Source organism: Paroedura picta, chromosome 3 (assembly GCF_049243985.1).
Source record: "Paroedura picta isolate Pp20150507F chromosome 3, Ppicta_v3.0, whole genome shotgun sequence".
In the NCBI taxonomy this organism is placed as follows: Eukaryota; Metazoa; Chordata; class Lepidosauria; order Squamata; family Gekkonidae; genus Paroedura; species Paroedura picta.
The window spans coordinates 81,478,633-81,496,057 of NC_135371.1; the positions used below are offsets into that span (position 1 = coordinate 81,478,633).

General features: G+C 45.1%; 1 protein-coding gene across 1 annotated transcript in view; it reads right to left on the reverse strand.

Moving 5' to 3' along the window:
• Positions 1–327: 327 nt before the first annotated feature.
• Positions 328–17,425, reverse strand: part of MYOZ3 (myozenin 3) — a 34,088-nt gene continuing 16,990 nt past the window's right edge. The window contains exons 5-7 of the mRNA XM_077326562.1: positions 15,531–15,678; positions 11,183–11,360; positions 328–1,053 (exon numbers count right to left, since the gene is read on the reverse strand). Of these exons, the coding sequence (XP_077182677.1) occupies positions 876–1,053; positions 11,183–11,360; positions 15,531–15,678 (504 nt within the window). The 3' untranslated portion in view covers positions 328–875. The remainder of the gene's footprint in view (positions 1,054–11,182; positions 11,361–15,530; positions 15,679–17,425) is intronic.

Here is a 17,425-nt window from a genome sequence, read left to right on the forward strand (position 1 = left end):
GCTTTATTTTAAATTGTTGCCACGTCCTGTCATCTTAAATTGGCCTCAATACTTGAATAAGAAATTACTCATCCCTCACTACTAAAAGGAACCTTGATTAAGCAGCTTTCCAACAAATGAAACTGTAGTTGCAGTTCCTCCTTATCCATGAAACTTGCTGTGTTCATTTGAGCCAGTAATTCATTCTCAGCCTAACCTGCTTTAAGGATAGTTGTGAAGGTAAAATCTGGAGGGGAGAACTGCATCCAACTTCCAGAGCCTGCTGGTGACAGCATGGGATAAATGAGTTTGCTTTGTAGTTACAGTGAAAAAAAATCTACTAGTGACTTTTACAGCAGGTAACTTTGATTTATTTCAGAGGGAGAAAACGAATTTGGGAATTTAGCTTGTGTCAGTCTTTACCTGTTATTGTTTTGTAAACAAGGCAAAACCATAATTTCTTGGAACATGCCTTAGCTTCTTATTCCTCAGAGAGGAGTAAGCATTTGAGCAGTCCTTCAATGTCATGATCCCTTTACATGGCTTGCTACATTCCTTTGCAGAACCTGTAGACATAGGTCAGTTGGACTTCTTGCTGTTCTAGGCTTGACAGCTGGTCTTGCTTCATTTGTAGGATTCTCATTAAAGCTCTCATTAAAAGCACGAGGGGGGGAAAGGTATTTGTATTAAGTGGTTTGTACATTTCAGTTCCACATTAGAAGGCCCTAGATGCGAGCTTGCTTAAGGGTTTATATCATGGCAAGCTGCTATCTACAAATGGGGTATCTACTGTGTGCTCAATTGATTCTTCTTAGGGTTCTGTATCAGTAAACTGGAAGACTAGCATAGAATGACACTTATGGAGAGACTGGCAGCAGTATTATGTAGCATGTCAGTTACAATTCCTCTGATTCTGGCACGGCCTGTATCCAGCCCCGTGGTGCTCTGTTAAAGCTGGGTCTATTCAACATCAGCTCCAAGCTGCTCATGGTGTCTGTCTGAGCTTCATTCATCTCAAACCCAGGTACTGGGTACACATCATTCAATAATAGCCCACCAAATGGGGTTGGAGTCCTGCAAATACAAAGAAAGAATGCTATAGCCTGTGTGCAAACAAAGATTGTATTTCAAGCGTACGTGGGAAAAGAGACACAGTTCCTTGGCTACCTACTCCAATGATTCATTGTTAAAGTAGATCACAAAGAGAAACTGTTCCCATTATCTTCTGTGTTGGCTTGGCTTCAGAGGACTGAGCCACTCAAAAGTGATGTCTTATTGAGTTCTTACTTGCATCTACCGACTTCACCGATGTGATTCATTTCCCCTTCTCTCCCTACCCCTTCCTCATACAAGCCTAGTGGTTGGACTGCTTCACATCTTGCAGATAATCTATAACATGTGAAGATGCGTGCATATCTTTAAACAGCCCATGGCGCCACGGGCGCCACGGACTATATAATTCGTTAAGCCCCCTAGAGGTGGGCTTTGTCCGTGATGAGGAAGGGTCCGGGTTGGACCCTTCCTCACGACAGACAATCGGAGGGACCAATCGGCAGGCGCGAAGCGCCTGCCGATTGGTCCCTCCGATTCCCAGGCTGAGCAACTGCGAGCCGCGCGCAGCGCGGCTCGCAGTTGCTCCCGGTCTGACGCTGCGGGAGGCGCGAAGCGTCAGACCGCCGCCCGAGGGAACCACCAGCAGTCGCGCGAAGCGCGGCTGCTGGGGATTCCCTCCTTGCCGGTCTGATGCTGCGGGAGGCGCAAAGCGCCTCGCGCGGCGTCAGACCGCCGCACGAGGCAACCCCCAGCAGTCGCGCGAAGCGCGGCTGCTGGGGATTCCCTCCTTGCCGGTCTGACGCTGCGGGAGGCGCAAAGCGCCTCGCGCAGCGTCAGACCGCCGCACGAGGCCACCCCCCTTTCAAAACCCCTTTTTATAAAGGGGCTTTGAAACTAGTATAGTATATGTGTGTAAACTGCTTGAGAGCTTTAATTCTGTGCTCAGCTGCTGAGCATGTACTATAGTGTCTACAAAATATGAATGGTAATAAGTTACTTTACATTTGTTCTGCAGACTTTGTTGTGAAAATGTGATTGCTTTTTAAAAAACAGTACAGTATTATGTAGTATTTTTCCAAGAGCCATACCCTTGTGTTCACGTTCAGCATGACTGAATATTATGACGCAGAGGTGAATAAAACAGGGATCCCTGATGTGGCACCTGGGCAGTGTGGTGCTTACCAACACTTTTCCTGATTCCCAACAAGTGCTTTTTAGAAATTGGGTGGGACTTTCTGAGTTTTTAATATTTGTGATATAATACAATGACTTCATATAAACTACTTTACTTGTGCAAATAGAGGAGTGGTGTCTAAACATGATTGGGCTGTATGGTTAAATTTTGTAATACACCTAACTGGAATTTCTGTTAAATCATCAGCTCTCCCCTGTTTTAATTTATTTCTAGAATTCAGGTAGAAGGTGATGATATAATTAAATCAAATTTTGTATGTTTTCCAAAATCATTTATGTACCAATCAAAATCTGTCCAGAATCTCTTACTGTAGAGGTATGAAGGAGCTCTCAGTAGCTCTTCATAACCAGTTGTTTCAAGTCATGGTACAGGCTTAAAATGGCCAAGATAGGATCATGTAAAGCATTCCCTACCTTTCTGCTTAAGTGCATTAGATGCATTCAGAACTAAGACAGATATTATGACTTCTGGAGGGTTTCTTACCTAGCTTGATAGGTATAATGTGCATATGCAAGAAAATTTTTTTAAACAGTATGTTAAACAGATCTACCTGGAATATTGAAGAGCTACTATCTATGCATAACTTAACTCTCTGATCTTTTGTGGTTGGTGCCGCCTCATTTGGCAGCCATTTGTGACTGGCTTCAACTTGCATGGCAGCCATTTTGTGATTGTGCCCACCACTCTATGTCAGCATCACAGTGTTGCCCACAGGCTGAAAAAGACTGGGGACACCTGCTTGAGCAGGTGAAATCTGTCCTCCGCCATAACCTCCCTTCACATGTGAGCAAACAAAAGAACTCCTGGATGAAATAGTCATTCTTCGTCCTTGAGAAAATTATTAAAGAATAAGTGGCAAAGAAAAAACCAAGGTTGGTCAGTAATGTTTTTAATTGGGGAACTTGGATGGTATAATCGTGGTTTTCCATCTGACATACATCAATTGTGTATTTGAAATCTATAGTAAAAATGAGTAGCATAGTCTAGACTCAGTAACTACTGCAGCTTTTGCTACCTGACCCTAGGCTGAGGCTCTCAGGGATAAGAAAAAGAAATGTATACGATTATAAAACTGCAGTAAATAATATTGAAGGCAAATTAAAACGTGGAGAAGCTGAGAGAGTATGTGTTTTCCCAAGTGTCATTTTTATAATTTTTGTTGTAAGCTTTCCGGAGACCATTCTTTGTCCTCAGATTCTCTGTGAAAAGAAAAAAAGGAAACTAAAGCGGCTTGACTCCTTTCTCACTGTTGAACTTTCCACTGATGTGGACCAAGCTTGAAAGAGAAGAGTATTCTTTTATCTCCCATGAGGGAATTTCTGAGTATGATCTTGAATGTTTGCCTGTTTTATAAAGGATTTGGGAGCTGATTTAAGATTGCCTCAAGGGATGAGTTTTTGTCAATTATGGCTCTTGAAACTTTTTATGGCACATCATAGGAACCACTGAGGCATTAAAGTGAAAGAGTGGCAAGCATTACATTGCCATCTAGTGCTACTGAGCAATAAAACTTTAATTGGGGCTAAGTATCAGACACCAGAAAGGATACTGGGAACACAGTAGCCCTGCTCCTCATGTAAATGTTGCTTTTGCTTCAAAGCCATAAGTAAATTGAAAGCTGTGGATGGATAAACAAGAGAAGCTAAAGAATATGTGTCTGGAACAGTTCTCTGATTCAGCATAGAGTTAAGATATTAAAGTGCAGTGGAGCTCTTTAAAAGCTTGCTGTAGCACAGATGTGGTAGAGAATAGCTTAACAGGCTAGAAAAGGCTGTGCCTGCCATTCGTCTCCGCCTTTTAAATAGACTTACTCAGATGCCTTTCCCTTCAACTCCCCTTGTTCTTCCCTGTTCCAGTGTTCCCTCTAAGCTGTGTGCCTTGGAGTGGCTGCTCATTAACACAGGAAGACCCCTCAGCAGCACTCTGGGAGCTGCTCAGGGTCTTGTGCTGGCCATAGCCCAGTGTAAGATTATAGCAGTTATAGGATGTGATCTGCTTTGCTCAGTAAGGGGGAAAATCAGAGGGAACATTGTCTTGTTGTCTTTTCTTTCTCCTTCACTGGTTCTTGCTTTTGTACATCTTCATCCCACCCTTCCACCCACCCCAGTGCAAGCATGCTGATGGCTTCCTAATCCTTAACCATGGTTCCTCTGTATATTTGTGAAACAGCTTGGGGCGTGGAACGTTCTGGCTGTCCGAGTTAGAATTGAGCCAATCAGCAATGCTGGCTGCACCCTGATTGGCCCTGCCACTGCAGCTCCTGCCTTCCCTCCCTGGACACTAGCCACATTCTTCTCAGCCATGACAGAGAGAGAGACACAGAGCCCTGCCAGACCGAACACGAGCCCTTATTCCCTCCAATCGCTCCTGCTGCGAGGGAGGCAGAGAGACAGAGAGCTGCCCCACGCTGCTGACCAGCCTTGCTTCCCTCCTAAAAACGAGCCCTAATTACCTGCTATGGCTCCTGCTGACACAGAGAGAGCCGCCCCTGCTGTGACGAAGGGAGAGACAGATAGACAGACAGAGCTGCCCCAAACTGCACAGCAGCCCTGATTACCTGCTATGCTTCCTGCGAGGCAAACGGAGAGACACAAGGGGAGAGTGGGAGAGAGAAACACACAGAAAGAGATCTGCACCTCCCTGTGTCCCCTGGGTCCTAGCACCCATTGCATTCCTGGTTTCAATGGGCTTTCTTGCTAGTCTGTTCCTCTTAAATAAAACAGTAAGGCCACTGGAGGCTGTCCCTGCCCGGGATTGGGGCCAACGGCAATTGGCCCCTCACCCAGACTGAAAACCATGCCAGCCAGCCAGTCAAGTGAGGGACCGATCGTCAGGTGTGCCGATTGGTCCCTCACTTGACTGCTTGGAGCTTCAGCCCTCCGGGAGGCGCACAGCGCCTCCTGACCTGCCCCCCACTTACCACTTGCCTTGCTGGAGCTCCTAACCTACCCCCCCAACCAGCCTCCCCACTTACCGCTTGCCTCGCTGGAGCTCCCGCCCCCTGACCAGCCCCCCCCCAGTCACCGCTTGCCTCGCTGGAGCTCCCCCCCCAATCACTGCTTGCCTAGTTGGAGCTCCTCACCCACACACCCCCTCCTGACCCGCACCCCCCCACTCACCACCAGTGTTTGCCCTCCGCCTTGCCGGCTGTGGCCCGCTGCCCAAAGTGCACTGATGCCAAGGATGCCGCAAGGCCGCAGTCCACCCCTGGGACAGGCCTGCTGGCAGCTCTCCCTGCATACATGCGGAGACCATGATGCTGACTACCGGTGCCTGAGCCCTGAGGGGACCCTGCCAAGGGGGAGCCCATTGCCCATTATTCCCCCGGCCTGCCCTATGACCCATGCCCCTATTCCGCCGGCACTGCCCCACCAAGAAACATGCGGTAAGGAGCCCTCATCCCGGGACGGGGAGGGGGAGAAGCCTTTGCTGCGGGGAACAGAGCACCATGCTCCTTTCCCCTTGCTGACCCCAGGGACTCAGGCAGGAGGGGGCCTGGGGTGCCAGGCCGGGATGGGCCTGCCAGGAGGGAGACTGGGTGCTAGCGCCCATTGTATTTAGTCACACAATGGGCTTTTTAGTCTTGTTATAAAATCAGTAAAACAAATAGAAAGTTTGGATATGGGGAGGGACAAGGGAGCATGGCAAATTTTCAGTTGGCTTTCCCTCTCCCAGTGTATTTTTCAAGGCCGTTCTGCACCCGATAAAGTGAAATGCTCACCTCATGCAGATGCTATATTTTTGACATTTTGCATGCCAATATCCAGCATCCTAGCAGCAAACCAGTAGCTACATCCTCCATTTTAAAGCGCTAGCTGGGGAGTCACATAAAGTGGATTCCCCAAACTATGTAACACTAGCCAGAGGAGAGCAACCAGCAAGCCACATGCCAAAGTAATGTGGGTAGCTGAAGAAGCGCTACCTCCACCTCCAGTGCTTGCCCTGCCTCCCTTTCTTCCTGGGGATGAGTTTTTTTTTAAGCAAACTGCCTGGAGCAACAAATTAAATCGTTCAGATAATGCATCCCCTGCCCGCCCCTCCAGTTAAAACACGAAGTATGCCTCTCTAAATCCCCCCCCCTTCAAAAAAAAATCGGTCTCAAGATTAATTTTTAAAATATTCAAGGCTCATGATTCCAAAAGGGGTGGCATTAATAAAAACACTATGCATATTTGATTAGATGCATAGGCGTCTCAAAGGAGAAGTTTTACTTTAAAAAAATTAGCTGGCATCGTGGACCTCTTTAAAACATGGTGAGAGGTGATTGGCTGCCTGCCTTAATTGATAGGCGGAGCAGAGTCATGCGTAAAGTATGTTGCGCTCTTCCGCCATTTTAAGCAGGCGTGTGGAGTGCTAAGAAGCGGGAGAAGGCGGCAGACAGCCAGAAGGTGAGGAATGGCCGGAGTTGTGTTATTTTTTAGCGTGATGCCATTTCGCTGCTGTAAATCTTTAGTCGGGTTATCTAGGAAAGATGGTTTCCAGGACTAATGCACTGACAGCCAAATGTGTGAGTTGTACTTGATTTCCAATCAAAGTCTCTGGCTTAAATCACGCTCTATCCAGGGCTACAATGAGGGATTATCACCAAAACATGCTTTATCACCATGGTTTTCAGGCTTTTCTTCAGGCTGAGTATGTGTGGCAAGCCCCAGGTTACCCAGCAGACTTTCGTGGGTGGAAGAGGGAAGTCTAAACTGGGTCTCTCATGTCCTGGTCACACCAATTTGACAATGTCTAAGCTCTCACCAGCAGCAATTACAGCATTATGGGAAACAGTCTGGGAAACTGGCACATGGCCAATAGATTAGAAAAAGTCCCATTGTTAAAGAAAGGTGATGCTTGCATCTGCTCAAACTATCGAACTATAGCCCCGATCTCCCACGCAAGTAAAATCTTATTGAAGATAATTCCAAACCGTCTCAAATCAACCATTGATGCTCAGCTACCAGATGTCCAGGCTAGCTTTCAACATGGTCACAGCACCCGAGACCACATTGTAAATTTGCTTTGGATTCTTGAAAAAAAACATGAATATCAAAAGGCCATTTATTGATTATTCTAAAGCGTTTGACTGTGTTGATCACAAGAAGCTATTGGATGCCTTACGTCAGTGGTCCCCAACCTTTTTATCACCGGGGACCACTCAACGCCTTTTACTGAGGCCCGGTGGGGGGGGGGGTAGTTTACTCCTCTACTCTCAACCACTGCCCTAATGTTCTCTGATCGCTATGGTAATGTTTAAATATCCCTTCAAAATAAGATACAGACACGCCACAACAATGAAGTGTGTTGTAAAGGGCTGGGGGGGCGGGGAGAAGGCGTCCTTCGGGGCCCACCTCCAAGTAGTCGAAGGAGCACATGTGGTCCGCAGCCCACAGGCTGGGGATCGCTACCTTACGTGAATTGGGAGTGTCGTCCCACTTAACCCACCTCATGAGTTCATTGTATACCAACCAGGAGGCCACAGTATGAACAATATATGGAGACACTGATTAGTTCAAGGTCAGCCAAGGAGTGAGACAAGGGTGTATCTTATCACCCTTTCTTTTTAACCTTTATGCAGAGGTAATTATGCGGAAGCTTCATCTGGAAGAATCTACAATCGGAGTCAAAATTGGAGGTCGTAACTTCAATAATCTCCACTATACAGATGATACAACACTCCTTGCTGAATCGGAGTGTGATCTGAAGACCCTGATAGAGACTAAAAGAAGAAGGTGAAAAGATGGGACTATACCTAAATATAAAAAAGACCAAGATCATGACATCTACTAGCAGTAGCACCAAAGTCACGATTGACAACAAGTACATTGAATGTATTGATTTCATCTTTCTTGGCTCTATGATCAATCAAAGTGGTGGATGCAGCCGTGAAATCAAACCGCGAAATTTAACACTGGGCCGGAACGCAATGTTAGGCATGAACCAAATATGGAAGATATCAGTCTTAATACAAAATGCTGGCTAGTCAACGCTGTTGTATTCCCCATAACAAGCTATGAATGCGAAAGCTGGACTCTGAAGAAGGAAGAAAAATAGAAGGAAAATAGATGCTTTCGAATTATGGTGTTGGAAACAAATGCTGCGAATTCCATGGACAGCTAAAGTTACCAACAAGATAGTTTTAGAGAGGAGCACGCCAACTATGTCATTAGAAGGCAAGATATTACGGCTAAAGCTCACTTACTTTGGACACATCATGCGATCAAACTCGCTAGAAAAATAATTAATGGTCGTCACGGTCAGCAGCAAAAGGAAACGTGATCGCCAAAGGATCCGCTGGCTCGACCTGATCAAAGCCGACGCAGGAATGACCATGTACCAACTAAAAGAAGCAGTCAGAGGGGCACATGGCGAAGACTTTCCTATAGAATCACTGAGTGTCAGACACAACTGAACGGATAGCATCATCATCATCAAGCTCTCCAGAGCTAAAGACTTGGGGTTGCATGTCAGTTGGACAAAGAGCATCTTTTAAGGCTGGTTTTGTTCTTATGGGAAAAATATAAAGATATTTTAGAAATTTGCAAATGGAAGCATGGGATAAGCCCTGGATATATCTAAAAAAAAAAAAACTCCCTGAAAGCTAGCTCTCCCCACAAGCCACATGTTTGGCCATCTGTGCCCTCACATTCCAGCACATGTTTTGTGCCCTTCACAAAACACTTGGGTGTTGTTTTTTCTTCCCTTCAAGTTCTGAAACGACCCTGTTTTAACAAATGCATTAGTGGTTAAATTATGACCCGATTTGAAAAGCATAACTGTACTTTTGTAATGGCATTTTACAAAACAATGGGAAAGCAGCTGCTATGCCATGACAGGTATAAATGCTCATGACTTTTCCTATGTGTTAATATATGCTACTGTGACGGAGTCTGAAGTGTTTCCTTGCTGGATCCAACAAGAGTTGCTTGAAATGTCAACTGTTCAGAGAATTGTGAGCTTTTAATATAGAAGGATAACCTGGTATCCTTGATACTTTCCACAGTTATTTCATATCTCTTCAAAACAGTGGGTGGGCTATTCACAGGCCTGTGATTCGGAATCCAGCAAGAGGCTGAACCAAGGCAGTGAAAAAACTTCTATTCTTACAGTTAGCCTTGGGATAGAGTCTTGAACCCTTCGTCTCCAATCCATCAATGGTTCTTGAACACTCATTTGGTAAATAATGTAGGACAAGAAGGAGATTTATTATGAGCACACAAGCATTGGCATGAGCAGGTGTGCTGGCAGTTCCTCAGTTTTTGGGAGGATTCAAGAAGGGTTTACCTTTGACTAAATCCTGAACTGCTATGAGTGATGGGAGCAGCCTTACCTTAAAAAACAAATGCACACTTGTTATGAAGGGCAATCTGGGTTTCCGCACACAAAAAGTGCTTTCTCGAATCATGTCAATAGGAACTGATTGGTGTGATGGTACACAAAAGTGCAGTATTGGGTCATGGCTTCTGAGTCAGTTGAGACTCCTATGGGGAGCAAGCATTTGCCATAGGCTAGGTAAAAATGCGACTGCACTAGCAAGGCATATGATGGGCTGATCCTTTTTTAATCTTCATGCTGAAGATCAACTTGCATCTGGTTCCACAGGTATGACTGTAAGAATGACTTGCAGAAATGGTAATAAAACTGTTTCAGTGCACACTATCAACGCCACTTAAAGCAGTTAGCCCTTTTAAACAAGCTTTTTCAACCTGGGGAAGAAAAAGCAGCAACTCGGAATACAGTTTTCCATGGGGAAATGGTAAGTGGGAAAGGATTAATTACCCACACCATAACTATCATTTGACAGTCTGGACTGGGAAATAACTGGAGATTTGGGGGGGTATAGAGTCCACTCTCCAAAGCAGAGTTACAGTCTCCAGAGGATCTAATCTGTGTCATCTAGATTTTTGTTAGGTGCGAAGTCGTGTCCGACCCATCGCGACCCCACGGACAATGATCCTCCAGGCCTTCCTGCCCTCGACCATTCCCCGGTGTCCATTTAAGCTTGCACCGACTGCTTCAGTGACTCCATCCAGCCACCTCATTCTCTGTCGTCCCCTTCTTCTTTTGCCCTCGACCGCTCCCAGCATTAGGCTCTTCTCCAGGGTGTCCTTCCTTCTCATGAGGTAGCCAAAGTATTTGAGTTTCATCTTCAGGATCTGACCTTCTAAGGAGCAGTCAGGGTGGATCTCCTCTAGGACTGACCGGTTTGTTTGCCTTGCAGTCCAAGGGACTCGCAAGAGTCTTCTCCAGCACCAGAGTTCAAAAGCCTCAATTCTTTGACGCTCGGCCTTCCTTATGGTCCAACTGTCGCAGACATACATTACAAGTCATCTAGATACAAATTGGAGTTATTGGAGATCTCCAACCACTACCTGAAGGTTGGCAACTCATATCTCTAGGATTATCAACCGTGCATTCCTGAAGCAATTTTTAGAAGAAGAAGAGTTGGTTCTTATGTGCTTCTTTTCTCTACTCGAAGGAGGCTCAAAGCGGCTTACAGTCGCCTTCCCTTTCCTGTCCCCACAACAGACACCCTGTGGGGTGGGTGAGGCTGAGAGAGCCCTGATATCACTGCTTGGTCAGAACAGTTTTATCAGTGTCGTGGCAAGCCCAAGGTCACCCAGCTGGCTGCATGTGAGGGAATGCAGAATCAAACCCAGCTTGCTAAATCAGAAGCACGCATTCCTAACCACCACATCAAACTGGCTAATGGTGTATAATGTGTATTCTGATTCTGAGTCTTCTAAAATGTTAAAAGTTTAGGAAGGAGGAGAAACTCTCCAAGAAATCCAGGACAAAGAATAGGCATTCAAGATCAAAGCCAGCATCTTGAAATTCAATATATTTCTGGCTAGAAATTGCTAGAATTTTCTGTATTAGCAACATCCACAAGATGCACATTCCAGAATACGTTCTGAGCATGCTATATAAAAATACAAATAAAATACAGAGAAGGTTTGCAGCCACTACCTGTTGAAGCTCCGGTCAACAATGTTCACTTTTCTGGGAGGCTCAGGCAAATGGCTCTCGCTGTCAAACTGATAATCCTCACTGCTCAGGAATTCCCGCCAAGGACATTGGTAGGCTTTAGGGATGGCTGTGCAGTTGAACTTCTCATAAGCCACTCCTTTTAGAGGTCCAGAATATCCTGCAGTTGAGAATGCCAAATTAAACATCTTAATAGCAACTCAGTTTGCTGCACTTAATCTCTGTGTGCTCAACTTGTGGAACATTTCTGCTTTTCTGAAATCTAAAAACAGAAAAGGAATGGGTTTTCATGCCATTAAATTACCAGAGAAAACACAATGGTCCCATTCCAAATTGTGTTAGGAAAATTTGCACAAGATGTGGAGAGGGGGAGGGAGACACAAGCAGCTGCTGGGAAGATCAGATGAGGGAAGGGCTTAGCTCTCCCTGATGCAAATTCCCCTCAAAAGCTGCTATTTGCTGCAAGGAGCTTCCTTATATGTTGGTTGGCCCTAAATTACTCTCATATATTCATGATGTGACCAAACTACCATTTCTCAGTTTAGTGATTTTAGCTTCTAGGGAGAGTTCAGGCTTGATTTGGTATATAATCCACTGATTTATGTTTTTGGCAGTCCATGGTATCTGTAAAACTGTCCTCCAACACCACATTTCACAGGAATCTACTTTCTGTCAGCTTTTGTTAGAAGCTGGACCCCTCTTCACTTTTGAGGGGCAGTTTATAGTCATCTAAAATGCAAATGCCCTTCTGCTATATCTACCAATATCAATTTGCAATGTGCTGTCTGGCAGAAATGGACTATAGAATAGATGGCCACTGCATCTATACCCAAAAGGTCCATGGTCTGCTCCCAAGCAGACATAATGGACGCCAGCCAGATAACAAGTTTCATAGCCTTCCCTGGGCTCTTTAGATCAGATAGATGGTTAAAGTAAAGGTAAAGGTATCCCCTGTGTAAGCACCGGGTCATGTCTGACCCTTGGGGTGACGCCCTCTAGCGTTTTCATGGCAGATGCAATACGGGGTGGTTTGCCAGTGCCTTCCCCAGTCATTACCGTTTACCCCTCAGCAGCAAGCTGGGTACTCATTTTACCGACCTCGGAAGGATGGAAGGCTGAGTCAACCTTGAACCGGCTGCTGGGATCGAACTCCCAACCTCATGGGCAGACAGCTTCCGACATTATGTCGCTGCCTTACCACTCTGCGCCACAAGAGGCTCTTAGGGGCTGATTAACTGCTTGCTCTCTCCACTCAAAACTGGGGTGCATGTCCTGGGACAATAGAGCCTCCGGTAAGATGTTACTAATTTCATCAACTCCCAATCTCTCCTTCCCTGTTATTCTCATGAAATTCAGTGATCACTGGAAGCATGCTGTCCCCAAGCTATTTCCCATCCGTCCTGTAATCTAGGGGGCTTTAAGACACATTTGCTTCTCAGGTTCTACCCTGTTAGAACAATCATGGTTATTGTTTTCGATTATTGGGAAACCTCCGAGATTCTACCTTGGGCTTTGTCCTTATTCTGGGCACACTTATCACCTGTCTTCCAGTTTTGTTGTCAAGCACAGGAATCATCAAGCCTATTGTTTTAGAGGCTAGTGTGTCAAACCTTAGCCCAAAGTTACAATTTTCTAATTTAAGCAGAACACTCAGTACCCATCTTTGTGTGTATAGGCACCCCACATACACTGCCTGCTTGGGTATAGACTACTTTCCTTTTCAAAGTCACTTCTTGCTATAATTCCATTGCTTTATTCCATTCAACTCCGCTTTCCTGAGTTTAAATTTGTGTGCATGTGTTTCAATTGCTTATTGTGTGCTTGCTTTCTACCCCTGTTAAAATTATCCTCAAGGAAGCAACTTTCCAGTACTTTGGACTGGTTTCTTTATGAGTTTCTAAGGGGATAATTTTTGGTATACACTGGTGGAGTTTCCATTGGTACTCTTCATGCTAGCTAAATTCCCCATTCTAATATTTAATTTGGGGAAGACTTTCTCCGTTGTCCAACTTTCACACATATATATAGTTAAAGGGGAATACTATCGCCTGAATTAACTTGATCTTGATTGCTAGTGACACATCCTTACTCTTAAGGATCTTTCCTAGTTCCTTCATGGCTGCCCTTCTCAGTTTCAATCTCCTTCTGATTTCTTGGATACAGTCTTCCTTTTGTTTAATGATGGAGCCAAGGAATAGAAATTCTTGAACAATTTCAGATTCTTCGTTGTCACTCTTAAAATTGTGTTATTTCCAGTAGACATTACTTTGTCGGCTTGATGTTCAGCTGTAATCCTGGTTTTGCACTTTCTGTTTTAATCATCAGTAGTCATTTTGAATCTTCACAGTTTTCTGACATAATGTGATGTCATCTGCATATCTCAAACTATTAATGATCCACTAATTTTCATTCCAGCTTCATCTAAATGTTTTCCTTATGGTATTTTCTGCATACAACTTGAAGAGATGGGGTAATAAAATGCATCCTTGTCTGACACCTTTGCCAAGTAGAAATTACTGTTTCTCAATACAGCGGTCTCTTGTTCAGAGTACAGGTTGTGCTTCCTGTGGCATACCCATTTTCCTTTAAATAAACATCTTTGGAACACCTGGGGATGTCTAGAGCTGGGAAGAATTTGCAGTGGAATCCAGGTGTGAGCCACTACTATTGCTTTACTTCCATCTGGGTTTGGAAAAGATGAGATAGTCACACCCCTGTCTCTGTTTTGTCCTAGGCCCTAATGTGATGTGGAAATCAATGCTTAAACATGAGAAGTAAAGCTTCTACAAAGATGAAAGAGGGTGGGACTATGATCAGGAAGGACTTTTCACATTGGGTGTCCAGACAGCATGGGGGAAATCACAGGAAGGTTAGCACTTCACTGAAGAGATATTAATCTTCACAGAAAGAAATCTGGACATGGACATGTTTTGGGACAGGCCAAACAAAAATAGAGGTTTTTGTTCAGTAGCTCAGTTTTTACTGGACAAAAGAGGGAAAAGGTTTTACTCCTTGTTCAGGCCAGTTTTTGTCCCATTCTTTGTACAATTACAATTTAACCACGCAAACAGCATCACAGGCTCTTTCCCTATCGATAGACTGTGTCAGCTTTATCCTAAAGTCAGATACCATTACTCAAAAACTGACAGTGCAGGAGGAGTGGAGAGAGAGAGGCTGTATCTCCTATCCAACCTGTTCACCTGTTTCAAAGGAAGAACACCTTGCCTCTGATGCAATCATTAGCTATCCCAATAGGGATGGGCAATTTCTGAAAAAAAGATATCTGACTAGCCATCTCAGTGAACTCTACAGGAATGTTTACTTCATGTTTAATAAGGAATTTATTTCCCCACAGCCTGGAATGAATGGCACAAGTTGGGGGCAGAGGTCCCCTAGTTTGGAGGCTTTCCCTCCATTTCAGTGCTCTCAGAAACTGGAGGAAATTTACTGCCCACCCCCCAAAAAAACAAAAACAGGTAAGAAGCTGGAATAAAATATAATATTACTACATCACCCAGAAGTGATGGAGGCACATCAGTGAGCAACTCTATGGATGGTAAAACTCTATGGTAAGAAGCTAATTCTACCATAGAGTTTTGCCCCCATAAAACAGAGTGTCATCCTCAACATCAACATGTCTACATCAGTTCCTGGTAACGTAGAAACATTGTATTTGCTTCTGGCTGCTTCCTTCCAAGCACCAGGTAAGTTACCTCTCATCCCCTGCTGGCTGGTTCAATGGACCTGTCAATCCTCACTGCACTTCAGGATATAGCCTTGTAAATTAGCTGTTGGTAGCAATAGGCACAATAAAAAATGGTGCTGGAGTGGCCCTGAGGCCTTCCTTAGTATTACCCCAGCTGTAATAACTCACCATTATACCAACCATTATGAACCTGAATTGCCCATTTTTGCTTGGAATATCTCATGGGAAATAGGTTCAAGACAGACAATAGGAAATACTACTTTACACAGAGAGTGATTAAAATGTGGAATTTGCTGCCAGAGGACATAGAGATGGCTACAGGAATAAACAGCTTTAAAGGGGGATTAGATAGAGTCATAGGGGATGTCAATGGCTCCTAGCCATGGTGACTGAGGGGAACCCTCCGCATTCAGAGTACTAATCTAAATCCCAGGGCCAGCTGACAACATCAAGGGAAGGCCTTAACGTCTATGTCCTATACTTGGCTGCCCAGAGAAACTGGTTGGCTGCTGCATGAGACAGGTCTGATCCAGCAGTGCTCTTCTTGTGTTCTTATGTACCTACCCTTATGTTAATAGGTTCAGAAAGCTAAAACATAAATGAATAACTATTCTGGCTTGGTACCTGGAGCAAGGCCATCAGGATTCAGAGCTTTGCTCATCTGCAAAACTTTGTCTGTCTTCTTAGGTACTTTGGGGGGTCCTCGCATTCCTGAGGCTACCCCATGAAGCTCTGCTGGATAATTCTCCTTCCCTTCTGCATTATGAAGAGGCTGGTAGACAAAGTAAAAGAGGCAGCGTTTTTTTTTAAAATTGTCTGCTTAGCTTGTTCAGGACTGGGTGTTCTGAACAAAAGCGGAGGGGGGAAGCGGGAAGAAATAACCCTGATCACTTGCTTGACAGGAAGATGCTTTTTACGCTACAGAGTGGGAAAATAATTTTGCATTCATTTGAAGCAGGCAGAATAGGAACCATCACCACATACGTCTTTTGACACAGGTCTTTTGACACAGGCTTTGCTGTTATTTGGGCACTAAACGGTGTTTTACTCTATGCTTCCCCATGTCCTCATTTCCCACTTGTCTTTCCATGGCTTCCTTGACATTTCAGCCTGCTTTCCCAAATCAGATCAGAGGTAGTTTGAGAAAGTGCAGAGAAAAAGACCTATGCACTTCTCCCATAAATCACGGTGGCTAGAACTCAGTCCAAAACTGCTTCTCCAGTGTTCTAGTACTGCAAGACTAATTCTGCTGCTCACCTCCTGCCTCTGAAATCGAAACTCTTCATTGTGAACAAAGTTTGAGTCCAGCGGCATCTTTAAGACCAACATAGCTTTATTAAATGTGGTCTTAAATGTACCTCAGGACTCTTTGTCCTGCTGCTTCAGACCCACCTGAATCTCTCTTCACTGTGGTAATTAAAAACCAAGGGCCTTTTTGCATGGGGATCTTTGTTGCAAATTGGTCACTGAATGAAAAATCGCCATTTAAAATAGTGGAATTCGTCGTTATGCATACCTGCCTTTGTAGTAGAATCAATTGCGTTTTTTAGCGTTTCCCACAGGCTTCCGGTCTCGGCAGAAATCGCTAGAAAGGAAGCGCTATTGCCAAGCTCGTCCCGCCCCTGGCCGTCAAGCAGCCAATGGGCAGCCGTTAGCATGCTCCCAAACAGCCCCTTTCCCTTTAAGGAAGGTTTTTTTTAAAAAAAAAAACAGACCCATTGTAACGAATCTGGGTAGATTCGTTGCAACGGAGAGACCCATCCAGCTGCCTGGGGTGTTTGAGCTGTCGTTTGATCGTTTGATCGTTAACACGCTGCCTCAGAGTGAAAAAAAAAAATCCCCCCCCCCCTCACGGGCCCGATTTTCGGCTGAATGGAATGTGTGAAATGTGTGTGCTTAGTGACTGAAGGGGAGGGACTGAAGCCGGGAAGCCTCTGTTTGAGCTGTCATTTGATCGTGGCCACGCTGCCTCCGAGTGGGAAAAAAAAAATCCCCCCCTCCCCCCCCCTCACGGGCGCGATTTTCAGCCGAAACAGTGTGAAAAATAAAGGGAAAATACATCAGCAAACGGGCTTCTGCGGGCTTCTTGTGCTTAGTGACTGTAAACAGCTCTGAGGAGGGACTGCAGCCTGGGAAGCCTCACTGGCTAAACGGAGGCTCGCCGGTGCGTTGATCTCCACTCGCTCGGGGGAAAAAAAATGGCGATCGCTTCGCCGGAAGTTTGGAGGACAGGCTCAGGAGGAGGGACTTTGAAGAAACCGCAACAATGTTAACGCACAGGTCTTTATCGCTATTGTTGCAGATTGGTTGCAGGAGTGTATTGCTTTCCGGAGGGTGAATCCACTTTTTGGGATTCCCCTGAAAGCGCTACAACGAAGCGCTTTTTGCGGGTCGGTTTCAGGAGTGTTGCAGATTGTCTACGACGTCGTGGGTTATTCCAAATTAGTAGCGTTTTCAATTAGCAACCATTGTGCTATTTTGAAGCCGTGCGAAATGGCCCCAAGACTACAGCAAAAAAT